The sequence below is a fragment of the Panthera onca genome, chromosome D4 (assembly GCF_046562875.1).
Source record: "Panthera onca isolate mPanOnc1 chromosome D4, mPanOnc1 haplotype 2, whole genome shotgun sequence".
Taxonomy (NCBI): Eukaryota; Metazoa; Chordata; class Mammalia; order Carnivora; family Felidae; genus Panthera; species Panthera onca.
In genome coordinates, this window is record NC_138351.1 from 29,682,389 (window position 1) to 29,700,579 (window position 18,191).

At 45.9% G+C, this 18,191-nt stretch overlaps 1 protein-coding gene across 18 annotated transcripts in view; it reads left to right on the forward strand.

Annotated features, from left to right (window-relative positions):
- AOPEP (aminopeptidase O (putative)) overlaps positions 1–18,191 on the forward strand; it is a 342,210-nt gene that overhangs the window by 188,206 nt on the left and 135,813 nt on the right. For 15 of the 18 annotated variants that reach the window (XR_009603091.2, XR_013551794.2, XM_060609897.2 and 12 more), the window contains exons 6-7: positions 406–595; positions 4,604–4,710. Coding sequence is in view for 15 of the 18 variants with exons in the window: in XM_060609897.2 (XP_060465880.1) it covers positions 406–595; positions 4,604–4,710 (297 nt within the window). In the remaining 3 variants the exon portion in view is untranslated. The other 3 variants (XR_009603099.2, XM_060609905.1, XM_060609906.2) reach the window with 3 other exon arrangements.

The following is an 18,191-nucleotide window of genomic DNA, read 5'->3' on the forward strand; positions in this document are numbered from 1 at the left end:
GCTCGGATTTTTGGCTGAAGGGGCTTCTTTGATCACTCTCTTGACAGCATGGGCTTCACAGTCTCACACCTGCTCTTCTTTTACAGTCCAGATTTCAGAGTAAATGCTTCCATTGCCTTGTAATTTCTTCGGCATAAAACTTTGGTGCAGGTTACTCATTACAGGTAATAGCCGTTGGGTGACGGAGACGACTGCTTGGCACAAACGGCCACCTGAACCGCTGCCAGAAACGTAAACTGCCACTTTATTTGTTTCTGAAAGCATCTAAGCTGCAAGCCTATCCGTCATGATCTGGCATGCACATGATAATAACAGGCTCGCCAGGCTGAGAAAGCCGCCCCATGGGGCAACCACGAGGGCAGGCTCTAACAAGACTCCGTGTGTTTTCTCCCCCATTATCCACAGCCCACACATCATCTTCCTCTCTCAGAGCGTCTTGACGGGAAACAGCCATCTCTGTGGGACCCGTCTCTGCCATGAAATCGCTCACGCCTGGTTTGGCCTAGCCATCGGGGCCCGGGACTGGACGGAGGAGTGGCTGAGCGAAGGGTTCGCCACTCACTTGGAAGATGTGTTCTGGGCCAAAGCACAGCAGGTAGGTTTACAGTGACCCTAAGCATTTCCCCACCCAGAGTCAGATTCTCTTCACAGGCATCTGTTCATTCAACAGATATGTAGAGGGCTTATTGTGCACCAGGACTGTGCTGCTTGCTGGGGAGAGAGCTGTGTAAACAGAGAAAAGTCCCTGAGCCCTGGGGGTTCTCAATGCAGGGATAGGAGAGAGAATGGGGAAACAGACAAACACATCTGTAACACGTCAGGTGGTGAGGACTGGAAGGCAGATGAAGCTGGAGAGAGTGGTGGGAAGCTGAGTTTTAGAAGGCACTAGAGGGCTCTCTGATAGTGGACATTCGAGCAGAGACTAGGAGCTCGGGTCAGGCTGTGGCATACCCAGGCACTCCCTTGTGGTTATGGTTGTGGTGATGTTGACTGTGTATGGTTTTGGTTCTTTACTAATAAGATAAAAATTTAAATCGGGAGTTGTCATCTCAGATGTCTGCTGGCAACTAATGAAGACTGAAACGCGGCTGGTGTAATAGGTTAGGGAGCGGTGAGGACTCAGGCCAACTGGGAGCTGCGCATCAGTGAGGGCCAGTTGTCATCGTGTGGACGGGAGGGCTCGGGGGAGCCTGGACTCGTAGTTGTTTAAAGGAAGTTCTCAATCTGGATTTTTATGTGAAATTTAGTAATTTAAAGAATACTATGCCAAGCGAACATACCCAGAGGTATGGGCAACACTTTCCCAGTTTACAACCTCTGCTTTAAAGAATTGGATGCCAGTGCTAATGAGGATATGGCAGCTAAACTGGTTCCTGCTTATGTTTTAGTTCCGAATATTTGGTCACTTCTCTTCCCTGCCCTCCCCACCCCTTACACGCTTACTGGACTAGTTAACATTTTCTGAAATCTTCAAGTTTGTGCATACCTGTGTGGTTTTGTTCGAGTTCCTTCTGCCTGTTGAAATCCTGTTTGTTTTTCACTAACCAGCTCAAGATCACCTACTCTGAATAGCCCAGACTGATCAGTCCACTCACAATCCAATACTTACTCTTCTAGAAGCTTGGAACTCCCCCAGTATTTGGTACCTGCCTCTTTTTCCCTCACTTTTTTCTTTTTCCCTCGAACCTCTCAACTAGACTGTGACCTCTTCCCGAACGAAGCTACATCTTACTCGCCCTCCCACCCTCTCTGCCCCTTGGCCTGCAGCATGCACCCTGTGTCCCCTGCCACACAGTGAAGAGCAGCCACGTGGCAGGTCTGGGAAAGGCGGCTGGGTTTGGAGTCAGACCAGGTATGGAATCCCACCTCTGCTGTTCACCAGCTCTGTAAGTGTGGGTAGTTTATGTAGCCTCCCTGAGCCTCAGTTTCCTCATTTGGAAAATAGGTATAAGAGTAAACATTTGCACTGTGAATGGGAAAATTATGAATGACACATGGAGCTTGTGCAAGAAATACCAGTTCTCCTTTTCTGCTCTCATTCTCTTTGTATTTTCCACCATCTGACGCACAGTAGACATTTAGCAAGGGTTAAATAGGCTAATATCAATGAGTCTCTATCAACATCCCTTTTCTCAGGTGCTTCTGTCCTGAGACAATCAGATTTGTGCTATTCTTGATAAGTGTGAAATTTATTTCAGGCATGTAATGATGATCTCTCTGTTCATCATCTCCATCCCCATGAAGTGCTCCTCCTTTGGCTTTGCCCCTGCCCATAGTTCCAGGGGATCACGCCTGAGTCTCATCGCATAGGTCCTGCCTCTTACTGCCCTGAATATGTCCATCTCCACTAACAGAGACATGAAGCCAGTCTGGCCTCATCTCACAGCTGCATACCTTCTGTGTGTCCATCTGTGCTAGACCTGTAGAGATAATAGGATGGGTAAGACACAACCCTGCTCTGAAAGAGGTCATAGTTGAACTGTGAAGATAAGAAAAGCACACAGCAGACAACAAGTTAGAAGAGAGAGGTAAACACCGAATATTGTATGGCTTCAAAGGTGGGAGAGGTCAGGTCTGAGCTGATCCAGAAAGTCTTCTTGGAGGAGGTGACTTCTGACATGGGCCTCAAAGGGAAAGCAGGAGTTGAGGATTCTTTATCCCTCCTTTCCCCTTAACCTGGCGCAGAAGACAACCCACCTCATCACCCTCTACTGTCTGGGCAATAACTCTTCTATACGTGAAAACACTTTGGTCTGAAATAAAGTGGCCATTCCGGATTTTAGCACAAAGTTTGGAAACATTTCCAGAGCACGTGGGTCACTCTAGCTCCTTCCTTGAAGGGAGGTCTGAGTGTGTGCAGCAGACCTCCCAAGCATGAGAGGAGGGCTCTTTGGGGCAGGGAAGGGTGCACTGGCTCACAGGACTCTCCTGGCCAGCAGTGGATGTCACCAGGGAAGAGGTCATGAGGCACACTGGCCACTTGGCTGCCCAGATGACTGTGCTGTGCAGCACTGAACATTAGCAAGCAGGGCAAAGTGGGGAGGGGGAAATCACTGAATGAGGAGATAGAAAGTGGCATTCCATAGGGAGAAGTGAATTGAGTTAGCTGCAAGATTGTATCATATAACTTGTCATCAACCCTGATGAAAATCTAAACTCCTTCACAGGTGTCTTAGCTCAGGCTGCCATAACACAATGCCACAGACTGCGAGGCTTAAACAACACTTGTTTTCTCATAGTTCTGGGGGCTAAAAATCCAAGATCAATGTGCTGACAGGCTTGGGTTCTGGGGAGACCTTTCTCTCCTAGCTTGGTGATGGTCACCTCTCAGTATGTCCTTCCATGGCCTCTCCTCTGCATATGTGGAGAGAGAGCTCTGGCGTGTCTTCCTCTACTTGTAAGGACCCCATTCCTGTTGGACCAGGGCCCATCCTAATAACTTCATTAACCTTAATTACCTACTTAAAGGTCCTGTCTCCAAATAGAGTCACATTGGGGGTTAGGGCTTCAACATACGAATTTTCCATAGCAACAGAGCACACAGAACCTATTGATCATCTGGCCTCTGCTGGCTGCTTGGCACCTCTGTCCCTCCCCAATAATAGCGTGCTCCCAGCCTGACCATATCCTTCACCATTCTGTAAATACATCACACTCTTTCTAGGCCCCATGAACCTTGCACATGCTTTCCCTCTGCCTGAAATTCCTCCTCCCCTGGCTGACTCCTCCTGTCCCTGGGGACCAGCACAGGCCCCAGCACCTCCTCAGGAAAGCCTTCTGACTCACCTGGCTGGCCAGAGGGCATCTAGATTCTTCCTTAACCTCTACCATGACTGCACTCTAATGGCTGGTGTTCTTATCAGTCTTCCTGGAGTACATGCTGTGTCCGTAATGTACCCAGGGCCTGGCAGAGACTCAGTAAATATCTGTTGAATGAACCATTAAGGCTCTTTAGTTTCCAGAAATGCCTGTTGATACTGACATTTCCCTCCCTAGTGGATGTTCTGCTGCCCTCCCTTACAGAGACTTTAGCCGCAGGGCCTCATGAGCCCAGTGACAGCCGCCGATTCTCACTAGCAGGGCAGGGAGTGATGGTGCTCCCCTCCCCCAGACTCAGTCCAGGCAGTACACTCTTTCTGGTTATATGCAGACAGAATCATCTGGGCTGCATTAGCAGGCTCCACTGTAAACAGCCCTTAACAAAACTGAGGGCTGGGAAAAGTAGGAGGTAAATGGAGGGGACCTGCCCCACCCTGTGCAGAAAGACAAAGCAGGAAAGGTCTGGATGGAATCAGACTGGAAATGGCCCCCTAGGGAAGCCTGCTCTCTTGGGGCCAGGGTTGTGTGAAGGGTGGGTCTAGGACCAGGGGGCGCTTTCCAAACAGCCAGGCCCAGCTCTGTCACCAGCAGAAGAGTGAGCAACTGGCTCTTTGAGGACCCGCCAGACCCCCTCTGCCCTCTGACTTTTCTGGTGGGGCACAAGGCACGGTGGAGAGACCATCACCCTGAAACTGAGCAAGCTGCTCCTTTGGGCAGCTGTGACCCACACAAGGACAACAGTGACCTTTGTGCACATGTGTTTGTGTGTCTGTGGCCCAAGCAGCTGGACCCCCATGAGGCCCAGGAGCAGCAGGAGCTGAAGGCTTGTCTACGCTGGTGTCGTCTCCAGGACGAGGTGCGGAACTCCCCGGAGGAGATGCAGGTGTTGAGGTAAAGCGCCAGGTGATCTCTTTGCCTTCTCATCCTCTGCCTGCCACCTCCTTCCTTCTCTCCTTCCAGCCACCTCCTGGCCATCTGTGAAATCTGCTGCGTTTCCTTTTTAAATCAAATTGGGTTAGGTCACCACCACCCTACCCATCCCAGGGATGTGATTGTTGTGTTTTGCGTCTTTCAGGGCTTTGCCTTCTGACATTTTCCTGGTGTCTCTGGCCAGGAAAAAACTAACACAAGGCCGTTTCCAGGACCAAATTCTTCATTTGACGTTCTAAGAGTCACTTTATGTGGTGGCTGAGGACTCAGACAAGGTTGGGGTCTGATGACCTGACAAAATAATAAATAAATAAATAAATAAATAAATAAATAAATAAATAAAGCCAAAAAAAAAAAAAAACCTTTAGGAAAAACTTGATTCCTAAGTGTTTAGTAATAACAGATGTTTGTGTCAATGGGGCCTTTTGTTTCCCGTCTTCCCAGCAGGAGGCCGCTCCCGTGTCTGGGGAAGATTCTACTCCTAGCTCCTGAGTTTTGTTTTCAGAGTGTGACTTGTAGCACTTACTTGTAGGATTACTTCTTGCGCTTTTTCCATTTTTGCCCCTCTCTGCTTTGCTCATTTCCTTCACTTCTCTAAATAGTTGTTATTCTGAAACCCGAAGCCTAGGCCCTAGGAACGCCACGATTGCTATGACAACAGAAGCTTTCATCCTGCTAGAGCCAAGCATGTGGAATCCTCAGTCTGACAGGTGGGAAGGCAGCCATCCAGCAATAGCCCCTCATTTTTGATGATGACCCTGAAGGCCAGTCCGCCTCCCCAGCAGGGCCGGCCTGAAATGGTTCAGTTGTTGTTGTTTTTAAATGAACACCCCCACTCCACAGTGAGTGTCCACTGAGGCTAAGTCTGAGGGAAATGCACGGGGCCCAGCCTGACCCCAGGGAGGCTGGCTGGTGCTTTTGAGCAGCACTGCAGCCTGGGCGTGGCCACTCTTCCCACAGACAAGTCCTCCCAGCTCGCACGCAAACCTCTGCGGTCCACTGACTCATCCATTGTTTAGGAGAGCCAGAGCCAGAGCCAAAGCCAGAGCCAGGAGCCCCGTGTCCCCCACCCAGCACCACTGTTTGTACACCTCTGCACTCAGCCAGTGGGACGGCTATACCTCCCGTGGGACTGATATGGACAGCATCCCTGATCTCGTGGAGCTTCGACTTAGCGGGACTCTGTCATATTCACAGCTAGTTATGCTGAGAAGTGGCACGAAGGGAAGGTGTCTCTGAGGACCATGAAGGCTTGAAGTAGGAAAGGGCCTGACATGCTGGTGCCGGAGGGATGGTGGGGCCAGATGGGCAGAGAAAGGCAGGCAGGAGTCAGGTCAGCAAGCCTTACTCCAAGTGCCTGCAGCAGGGAAGGGTCATGATCTGTCTTGTGTTTTCAGTGCTGCTCTGGCAGTTGGGGGGGTGGGCTACAGGCAGAAGAAGGATGGCAAGGAGAAGGGTTAGAACCCGCAGTTATCCATGCAGGAGATCCTGGGGGTGGGGGGCAGATGCAAGGAATAGACCCATTTGAGACAGGTTTGGGTGGTGGAGCTGCCGGATCTTTGGTCATTGAATGTGGAGAAGAGGGAGATGGGAGTGTCCAGAATGATTCCAGGCTTTTGACTTGAGCAGCTGGGTAGACAGCCGAGATACCGGAAAGAAAAATAAAAATCCTTAAGTTTGGGATGCCAAATAGATACTCAATATTGAGAACTCAGTGGGGTCTACAAGTCAGCAGCTCACTGGAGAGATTGGAACATTCAGACTATAAATACTTAAAACTGAGCACATTGAAATCACCAAGGAGAGAGGACGGCAAGGGAAGAGGTTGGAGGAAGGTGGGGAGCCAGCAGAGGAACTCTGGAAATCAGTGTGGAAGGGGGGTGGGGCATCGTAATGAACGTGAGTTGATGAAATGTGCTCCCAATTTATAAGCAGGCCAACCGCACACAGAGAAGTCATCACACACATGAGGAGAGCCTTATCTCTGCACTCCATGGGGCTGTGATCAACCCAGCCTCTGAGGGCCAAGAGCTTTTCCTGTGTATATAGAGCCAGGAGAAGAAATACACTATATTTAGACCCTTGTGCTGGAAAGCTTATTATGGCATTTGTTTTTGTCTTAGTATTCAGAAATCGTGTTTGCCTAAATTTAGGCAAACCATGAAATGGCTGCATTTGAAAGATTTGTTGCACATCAGTATAGAAACCAGGGCTATCAGATGTGCTTATGGTGGAGATGAGATGTTTCTGAACCTGCCCCGAGTTACATAGTCTAGGTTTAGTTTACTCCCATCCTGTGGAATTCTCCCTTAAATGGGAACGGAGAGCCTAGAAATAACCGGAAGTGAAAAAGAAAAAAAGAATCAGAGTTATGAGAATTTGTTCTCAGGTTTTATTTTTGTTTAATATGCAAAGAAATCGCTTAAGACAAGACCATAATCAAAGACGCTATCTTTCTCCTCCCTCTCTTTCAAGATACCCCATGGTCTTGAAGTGATGGACCAACAATTTAGAAGTTTGGTTTGTGTCTTGCTACGTTCCTCATTCCTCGGTGTTGACAGACAAAATGGAAACTTTTCTTACTCATCTTTGCAGTAGCTTTCAACATGGTTGACCACTCCCTCCTTCTAAAACCACTTTCTGCACTTGGCTTCTGTGTGTCACACTCTCCCTGATTTCCTTCTGCTCTGATGCCAACCCTTCCCCACCCCTCCTGCTGGCTATTCAACATCTTCACTTAGATGACTCACAGCTCAGAAAGAGAGATTAAGGTGTCCAACATCATACAGCTGATAAAGAGCAGAGCAGAGATTGAAACCTAGGGATGGAAACGACCCTCTTTTCCCTAGTCTCTCTCTCTCTGCTTTCAAGGAACTCGGTATAGCATTTAGTTGCATTTTAAAAAAAAAGACAAAAAACAAAAAACAAACCCTGAAGGTATCTTGAACCATGGAAGGATACAAAGGTTAGGGTTAAAAAAATTATCATTAGGGGCGCCTAGGTGGCTGAATTGGTTAAGCATCTGACTGTTGATTTCGGCTCAGGTCATGATCTCACTGTTGGTGAGTTTGAGCCCCGTGTTGGACTCTGCACTGACAGCGTGGAGCCTGCTTGTGATTCTCTCCCTCCCTCTCTCTCTCTGCCCTTCCCCTGCGTTCTCTCTCTCTTTTTCAAAATAAATTAAAAAACTTAAAAGAAAAAAGTATCCTTGGGCCAAGCATCTTTGTCTTTTACACATGAGTGCATGTGTCTGATTATTTCAGTAGCTATAAGAAAAAAAAAAACCTCAACATTGTGTTGATTATAGATATTGGAGTATTAACAAAGTGAGAAGAGAAAAACTAAAATTGTATTTGGCTCTGACATGCTAATGTTATAACTGTTTCCCAATTGTGTCTTCCATACACCCGGTGTTGAACATGGCTCTCATCGGATATGTCCTGGATTGACTTGGTTGTAAGATTTCATTTGGTTACAACAGTTCCTGTGTTTTCCTTCTCAGCGTTCCTTGGCTGGGGAGCCTGTAATGTGGCGGCAGGCTCTTGTGGCATGACGATTTGCTCATAGTTTCAAAATGCTAGGGGTCACATTACTCACTCCATGTCTTTTCTCATTTGTTAATTATTAAAGATGCTTTTCCCATAGATGAGAGCCCGGCAACTCTCCCCAGACTCCCCCCCCCTCACCTGTCCACTGACCCTGGACAGAACTGTACGAGGCAAAGCTGATCTTACTGCTGTCCTACTCTGCCTGGCCGCCACCACTCTGCTCTCCTGTTGTTTCCACCCCCGCCCCACCCTTGACTGTGCAGCAGTCGTGACTCTTGCCAGGGAAGATGCGAAGGGCCTTCTGTAAGACTCCCATGCCTTTGGTCCCTGGGGCGCTGCTGGATTCTGGCATTCTCTCTCTAAAGAGCTTTACCCTGTGAGTGTTAGTATATTCTGACAGGTCTGCGGGACGGAAGAGCTACAGTGGCAGGGTCAGGAGAAATCTCTGTTGGTTTTTATTGTTTGTGATTTATTATCACTTCCCCTCTTTTCTGGATTCATTGTTAAAGTCAAGCTCATGCTGAGAAAAACGTGAAAATATATCATGTTGAGAAGGCGCTGACAGGCCCAGAGTCTGATGTGGCTCTTTCTCCTAGCTGCTGCCTCCACAGACGATATAATTCTAGAGAAACACCAATATCTTTTCCTACTTTCCTCATAAATGTCTCATTCCCTGGTCGAAAAGACATCCCATAATAATGGGGGGAACCCCACGTATGCAGCTGTCCACAGCCAAGACGAAGTGTGCATGCCGTGCCGTTGGTTCTATGGGTTTGCGTGACACCTGAACACTGGATGTTCCATTTAAAACAGTAAGACTTTGGGGGCACCTGGGTGGCTCAGTGGGTTAAGCGTCCAACTTTGGCTCAGGTCATGATCAAACGGTTCTCGTGGCTCTCACAGTGAGTTCGACCCCTCCCATCGGGCTCTGTGCTGACAGGTCAGAGCCTGGAGCCTGCTTCAGATTCTGTCTCCCTCTCTCTCTGCTCCTCCCCTGCTTGCTCTCTGTCTTCTCTCTCTCTCTCTCTCACTCAAAAATAAGTAAACATTAAAAAAAAATAATAATAAAACAGTAAGACTTTTGAAATCAGTCTATGTGTACACCTCTGGTATGCATGAAGCTTTTGCCTTTAAAGTTTTTCTCAAAATTTTTATTTCTGATCCTTGAAGAACACAGCAGTCTTTTCCCACCCACATGTGGGAACTCAGCCACTCGTAGCCACACAAAGCTGCCTCATGGGAAAGCTCCCGTCCTTCCAGAGTCCCTTGTTGCCGTCACGCACCCACCTCCAGCCCAGAGGCTCAGCCTCCGCCGCTCCTCCTCCTGGGGCCAAGACTCCCAGCATGCCCACCTCAGTCTCCACCGGCCCCACAGCCTGGGAACAAATCTGTTCACTCTTTCCTGGGCAGCTCCCTTCCCCATGGTCTTCAGTGTTTATTCCAGACCTTTCCTGCTCTCTCTTCTCTTGCCTCCTGTCCCCCAGGGAAAACTGAAGCCATCAGCCATGTTCTCCCTTCAATTCTATAAATGCATCAACATCCATTTCTCCCTGACCTCTCAGATGCCTGAAGGCAACCTGTCAGTCTTAATACAGTTACAGACAAATTTCTAGTTCCAGAGGTAGAAGTGGAAATGCATGTGCATCGACGCAAGTCTAGAACTTGCATATACCTAGGTGAGCTTTAAACCTTCTGCCCATAAGGAAGAAGGGAAGGGGGGGGGTGGGAATCCATATATGAAGGGAGAATGAAGTTGCCATCACTTTGGGCCATGGGCTGGGGTCATGATTCTAGGGAAACTTTTTTCCTAAGGCCATTTTGCCCTTAAGATCACCAGATTCTATAAATGTATTCCAGTCTTTATATTATTGGAACTCCTCTGCTTTGTTTGATACTATTGATAACTCTTGCCTTCTGGGGATCTCAGTCGCCTGGCTTTCCTGGTGGCACCTCTTCTGGCTCTTCTTCAGAGTTCTTGTTTCCTCGGGGGCTCCACTCTTAGAGTAGTCTCATCCCTCTGGAGTAGTCTCATCTACACCCCCTGCCTTAGGTGGGATTCCCCAGAAGCAGACCCTGAGACAAGATTCATGGGGAAGAGATTTATTAGGAAGTATTCCCAGGAGGGGAAGTAGAAGTGAGGAGAAGGAAAGGAGGCCAAGCCAGGGTATCAAGTCAAGTCACATAGGATTGCTGTGGAGGCAGTGCGGGTCAGTCTCAGAGTTGTCCCCACCAGGGTGTGGCTCAGCGTGTGTATACCCCTTTGCCTGTCCTCATTGCTTGGACAGATGTACATCCCGAGGTACTTCTGTCTCTTGTGTTTACAGGTAGAAGAACCTCAGGCAACCAGAGAGCCACATCTGACAGAGTCATGGAGAGCAGGACAAGAGTTAACGTGCACACAGATAAAAAGGCCCCACAGAATGTGAGTGGGGCATGGGCACTGCTGACTATACCTCCTCTCTGTGCTGGAGGCTCCCACATCCCCAGGCCAGCCCCACTCTCTCTTAAAGATCACATGTGACTGCTTAGCTGCCCACTTGACATCCTCTTTTCCTGCTGGCCCTACAGCCATCTCACACTGGTAACCCTGTCCCATGGGCCCCATCTGCTCACCTCCTATGGTGGTGAGCCCATCAGTGGTGGCTCAGGTTCTCACGTTCATCCCAGGTCAAAAATGGGGGGTCTTCCAATTCCTCCCTCCTCTCTCCTCCTTGCCCTGGGAGGGTTTAAGTCATCACTATGAACTTTTCTCACAAGTGTTCTCAGTTGGGCCCTTCTCCACTCCTAATACTGCTGTCTCCCTGGTTAGAACTTAACTCGCTGGCACCAATCCAACAGCTCCCGAATTGTTCTTTCTGTCTCTAGTCATCAAGTCCACCTTCCTCACTGCCACCGTGGAGCTTTCCCTGAAACACCTTCTAATTCCGCCACCTTCTTACTTAAAACTCTCCAAAAGCTTCCCTTCACCTCCAGGAAAAACTTCCAAGTTCCTTAATACAGCAGGCACAGCCCTGCACGCCATCACTCCTACCTGTGTTTTACAGTCCCTTCTCTTGCCATTTTTTGCTTCACCCCAGCCCCCTCACTGAGGTCATATAGAACCCTACAGTATTAGTTTGCCAGAGCTGCCATAACAAAATATCACAGACTGGTATGTGGAAATTTATTTCTTACGCTTCTGGAGGCTAGAAGTCCAAGATCAAAGTGTTAGCAGGTGTGGCTTCTTCTGCAACCTCTCCTCTCTGAGCCCACACTTGGTCTTTCCTTTGTGTGCCTGCATTCCTGGTGTCTCTCTGTGTGTCCTGATCTCCTCTCCTTGTAAAGGGTACCAACCAAATGCCTCATTTTAACTTAACTAGCCCTTTAAAGGCCCTGTGTCTAAATCTAGTTGCATTCTGAAGTAGGGCGGGCTAGGGCTTCAACATAAAAATTTTGGAGAAATGTAATGCAGCCCATAACATCTACTGTATGCCTGTTCTTTCTTAACCTCCTTGCCTTGTTTTCATGTGGTCTCTATTAGAATGTCCTCCTCTTATTGCATGACCCCAAATCGTCATGATTCAACACAGATATCACCACATTCCAAAAGTCTCAGGCTCTCTCCTGACAATATAAGCATGTGACCCTCATCTGTAACCCCTAAATGCTCTGGTTGTATCTCCATCCCTCATCTTACTACATTATTTGATAATTAAATTCAGAATGAGCCACGTTATATTGCCAATTATCGACCCTTTTTAACCTACAAACACATTAGTTTCATATGGTCCAACCTAATGCATCTTTCTTCTGAGTCATGAGCCTTGTGAATCCAAGGACTTCTTCACCTCTGTATACCACAGGGTTTGGCACTAAATGGATACTCAATAAATGTTGAAGAAATGAATGTCCTAGACAACATGATCTCTGTCCCTGAGGTTCTTTCTATATTATTTGCAGCGTTGAAATATTGGTCAGAAGACAGTAGATAGAAAAACCCTAGGCTGTATCCTCAGAGTTCTAAGGACTGGGATATTACTGTTGGCAGGTTTAGCTAGAAAGGGTGGCTGGGAAGATGTGAGGTTTGAACTGGGATGGAAAGAAAGGCTAACATTGAGACTGGGAAAGAGCTGGAAGGAAGGGAACTCAAGGAGCAAAGCATGGCAGACGTGAACAGTGAATTAATTGTGGAAATGGACATTAAAGTGAGAATGAGCTTCCTGGAAAGGATAGCCATCAGGAACCCCATGAGACTGAAGGGGGCCAGGGAAGGACAGGCTAAGTAATGGAGTTCCTTAGATGCCAGATTCAAAAGTTTGCACGTGACCATCCAGGCATTGGGGAGCTATTTTCAGTTCCAAGAATGACATAATGAAAATGAGAGTTCTGGGAAGATTACCCAGCCTGTGAGATCACACATGATCAGAGAGACAGAGACTAGAAGCCATTTCAGGAACCCACACCTGAATTTAGAAGAGCTTAGGATCCTCTTCCTGGTTGGCCTAGGGCTCTAAGTGGCTCATTTGGGGCTATTCAAAACTGGTTGGAGAGTCCATACAACTTCAGAGAAGGCTTCTAATAATAGGATGTAAAGCTTTCTCTGATTGCAGATAAGGATTGGATTGACCCACTAAAGGAAGTGGTTGAATATGTGGGCTTTGTGAAGTTTGTTATGACTTTAACAGAGTGAAAGGCAATAGTCCCAGCTCCTTATTGGCCAAAGCCTGGTCTGTCCTGCCTCATTTTAGAGAAACAACAGCTGCGAATGAAGGCCTGGACCCTCTCCAGAGCTTGTCAGTCTTCAGGTCTCAACCCCGGAGAGTAGTCTAGGGTTTAGGAAGCCAGAGTGCCTGGATTTGCATCCTGTTCTGACTCCTCCACTTGCTGAGTGACCTTGACAGAGGTACACAGCATAATAAGCTTTGGTCTCCTCACTCTAACATGGAGATGATAACACAATGGTTTCTACTTTATAGATGAGTAAGAGGGATAATGTGATGAATATGTACAAATCACTTAGAACACATATATTGGGTTGAGTCACAGAGAATTGCCATTTTGGTAGATCTAAAATGGCTCAGTAGTGTCAGTTTCCAATGATTCAACCTACAGTAAACACTCAACACATGTTAGGTACTGTCATCTAGACCCTCTGACACTTGGTCAATATTTACCCAACGAGTGACAGAGGGCACAAGGACACAGCCCTCGCAGCCAGCCCCACTCTCTCTCCTGGTTTGTTCTGGTTTCTCTCTTCTCTCACTGCTGCCACCCTCCTCTGGTGAACACAAAGGCACCCTTCTCCTGTCTCTTTAACAACTGGAGCCTGGAAACACTACTTTTCCTCTTGATTAACTTGGAATTGGCAAGAATGTTCAAAAAGTTAATTTATAAACTTAAATTTTTTTCATTATTTATTTTTGAGAGAAAGAGACAGAGCGGGGGAGGGGCAGAATCTGAGAATCTGAAGCAGGCTCCAGGCTCTGAGCTGTCAGCGCAGAGCCCAACATGGGGCCTGAACTCGCAAACCACGAGATCATGACCTGAGCTGAAGTCGGATGCTTAACCGACTGAGCCACCCAGGCACCCCGAAAAGTTAATTGTATTAAGAAGTTAAGAGGATTTTTTTTTTTAATTTTTTTTAATGTTTATTTATTTTTGGGAGAGAGACAGAATGCCAGTGGGTTGGGGCAGAGAGAGAGGGAGGCACAGAATCTGAAGCAGGCTCCAGGCTCCGAGCTGTCAGCACAGAGCCTGACACGGGGCTCCAACTCACCAGCTGTGAGCTCATGATCTGAGCCGAAGTCGGACACTCAACTGACTGAGGCACCCAGGTGCCCCAAGAAGTTAAGAGGATGTTTAAAGAAGGGGTGGGGGAGCAAGAATGCCTGGTTACCAATGAAAAAGATGGGATTAAAAGCAAAAACAAACCCCCCAAAAAGTTTGAACATTAGACAAAGATGCTTAAACTAATAGCTTGAGGCAAGAATTACCTCGGCAATGCTTCTAAGACAAATGGAATCTTCATACCTTCCTGGAACCTACTTTTGGTCTCATCTGTACATCAGGGCCACACTGGTGTCCCCTCTGGTGCTGCTCACTCGGTACAGTACCCCTGGCATTCTGTGCAGAATCTGACCACAGCCCTGAGGAGAAAACAATTCTGGCCTCTATGGCTTCAAGCGTTCTTACCTGAGTTCTGACCGCTGGCACTGGCCTGTGCACTTCCTGGGATCTCTACATACATACCTTGGAACTCCTACCCTCTACTCCATCCCTCAAGCCCGGGACCCCCTTCACCCCATTTTTTCTGTCTTGTTCTCTTTTTTTGAGCTGCGCACACTAGCAAGCTAGCTGTATAGACGGTTTCTACCCTTTCGTGACAGGATGGTGCTGTACCTGTGCCAGCATTTTCTGAAAAACCTTAAGGCTCTCCGCTAGCCAGAAACAGACTCTGCCCTTTCCTGTCTCAAAGGCCAGCTCCCTCCCCCTGAGCTGCCCACTCAGTTCCTGTTTCCTGTTGGAGGGACACCCTCAGTTCACACTTCTTTTACCCGACAAAGATGATAGACATGTCCTGAATATTTGAACTCAAATAGCACTCCCTGTTCATCTTGCTGAACCATTCCCTGGTTACTCATCAGTCAGGTATTTCTAAGGGAGGGATAGAATTCTCCTTGATAGGCCCCTAATTACATATTTACTGTACATCGTGTTTCATTTTTACAATTACATTTAGTAGGGTTTTTTAAATATAGAAAAACTTAAAGAAGAAATAAAGCAGTTCATAATCACTGCTTAGTTAACCATGGTGTGGGGGTGGGTTTGTTTTGTTTTGTTTTTGTAATAAAAGTACTAAGAGGAAAACCCAGACAGTTTAGAAAGGTGTTAATTCCATCCCCACCATTCCAGTCTTCATTCACCCTGAGATAATCTCTGCTAGCATTTTCTTGTGAATCCTTCCAAAAATAAATTTTGTAAGTATACACGCATACTTCTGTATTGCTCCCCCGTGTGCGACTGATTCATTATAACACTGTTTGCCTGTGAAATATTTTCCTAAAACATAATGCTAGTCCTGTATAATAATAATTCATGTATATAAACCAATCTATAATAATTCACTCTTATTTTGCCTCTGAGGATATCTCACGCACTCAGCCAATCCTAGCATGATGTACACTACATTCATGGCTAGTGAGTGTTAGTTGCCCGCTCAGAAAAACTCTCATCCTCCCTGTACACTTCCCCCGAACACCACCATTTAGTTTGTGTTTTGGCCAATAGTTTTGACCAAGAATGGCTGACAAACAATACAGGTATTTGACTGGACTGCTGCAAGGACACATAAAAAGAATCTTCTACATGTTAAGTTTTATAAGGGCTTCTTCCTCTTTCAAGTCAGTGGTGGAGGAGATAAAGAATAAAAAAGAGGGATTATACTTCTGTTCAAGATTGCACTGGAGGTTCTAGCCAAGGCAGTTAGGTAAAAAAGTGAAATAGAAGGCATCCAGATTGGAAAGGAAGAAATAAAACTATCTCTTTTTGCAGGCAAAATTATTTTATATATAGGAAATCCTAAGGAATTTTCTCTCCAAAAAACTGGCAGAACTAATAAACAAGTTCAATAAGGTTGCGGGATACAAGATCAATGTACACAAGTCCATTGTGTTTCTATACACTAGCTATAAATAATCTGAAAATGAAATTAAGAAAACATTCATTTGCAATAACATCAAAAATAATGAAACAGTAATAAATTTAACAAAAGAAGTGCAATACAGTGGAAAGTACAAAACATTGTTGAAGGAAACTGAAGAATGAAGTAAATGGAAAAACATCTTGTCTTCATGAATTGGAAGACTTAAGATTGTTAAAATGGCAATGCTCAGTGTCAAAATTCCAGCTGCCTTTTTTTTTTTTTTTCAGAAATGGACAAGCTGATCCTAAAGTTCATATGGAAATTCAAGGGACCCAGAATAACCAAAATGATAAAGATTGAGGACTCATACTTCTCAATTTCAGTACTTACCACAAAGCTACAGTAATCAACACAGTGTGATTCTGGCATAAGGACAGACATATAGACGAATGGAATAAAATTGAGAGTCTGGAAACAAACTGTTCTTTCTGTTTATGATCAGCTGGTTTTTGACAAGGGTGCCAAGACCATTCAGTGGGAGAAAGAATAGTCTTTTCAACAAATGGCCATGGGGTAACTGGATAACCACATGCACAAAATGAAGTTAGACCCTCTGCTTCATACCACATACAAAAATTAACTCAACATGGATCAAACCCCTAAATGTAAGAGCTAAAAACATAGGTATAGATCTTCATGGCCTTGGATTAAGCAACTGTTTCTTAAACTAAAGAACAAGTGACCAAAGGGGAAAAAAATCAATAAATTGGACTTCACCAAAATTAAAAACTTTTGTGTTTCAAAGGACTCCATCAAGAAACTAAAAAGACAACCCACAGAATGGGAGAAAATATTTGTGAATCGTATATGAGGGACTAGTATTCAGGATATATAAAGAACTCCTATAACTCTTATAACGCAAAAGACAACTCAAATTAAAAATGGGCAAAAGGGGGCACCTGGGTGGCTCAGTCAGTTGAGCATCTGACTCTTGATTTTGCCTCAGGTCCTGATCCCAGGGTCATGGGATCAAGCCCCGTGTCAGGCTCCGTGCTGAGTGTGGAGTCTGCTTGGGATTCTCCCTCTCTTTCCTTCTGCCCCTCTCCCCCATTCATGTGCTCTCTCTTGCTCTCTCTCTCTCTCTCTCTCTCTCTCTCTCAAATGATTTTTTTAATGGGCAAAGGATTTAAATAGACATTTCTCCAAAGAAGATATACAAATGGCTAATAAGCACATTAAAAAATGTGACATTATTAGCCATCAGGGAAGTGCAAATCAAAACTTCAGTGAGGTATCACTTCATACCTACTAGGACAGCTATCCTGAAAAGTCAGATAGGAACAAGTGCCACAGAGGATTTGGAGAAATTAGAACCCTTGTACATTGTTGGTGGGATTGTGAATTGGTGCAGCTCCTTTAGAAAGCAGTCTAGTAGATCCTCAGAATGTAGCACATAGGGTTCTCATACAACCCTGCAACTCTACTCCTAAGTATTTACCCAAGAAAAGTGAAAACATAAGTCCAGCCAAAAACGTGTACACAAATGTTCATAGAAACATTGTCCTTAATAGTAAAAGTAGGAACAACCCTAATGTCCATCAGCAGATGAATGGATAAATAAAGTGTGTTATATTCGTGCAATGGAATATCATTCAACCATAGAAAGGAATGGAGTACTGTTATGTGCTACAAAAATAGATGCCTCTTGAAAACATTATGTTAAGTGAAAGAAGCCAGTCACAAAAGGCCATGTGCTATATGATTTCATTTATTGGAAATATTTGGAATAGGCAAATGGATAGAGACAAGAAGTAACTTAATGGCTGGAGTGAAGGGAAAAATGGAAAACCACTGCTAGTGGGTGTGGGATCTTTTTTGGGGGTGATGAAAATATTCTGCAATTAGGTACTGGTGATGGTTACACAACCTTATGAATATACTAAAACCAGTGAATTATACTTGTTTTTAGTTTTTTTTTTAATGTTTAATTTTGAGAGAGAACACAAGTAAGGGAGGGGCAGAGAGAGGGGGACAGAGGATCTGAAGTGGACTCTGTGCTGACAGCAGCAAGCCCGATGTGGGGCTCGAACTCACAAACCATGAGATCATGACCTGAGCCCAAGTTGGCCACTCAACTGTACTGAGCCACCCAGATGCCCCTGAAGTTTTTTTAAATGGTGAATTTTATGATATGTGAATTATATCTCAATTTTTTTTAAAGAGAGAGATTGATGGAAATCATTGCATATTTTATAACATTTCATAACATCATT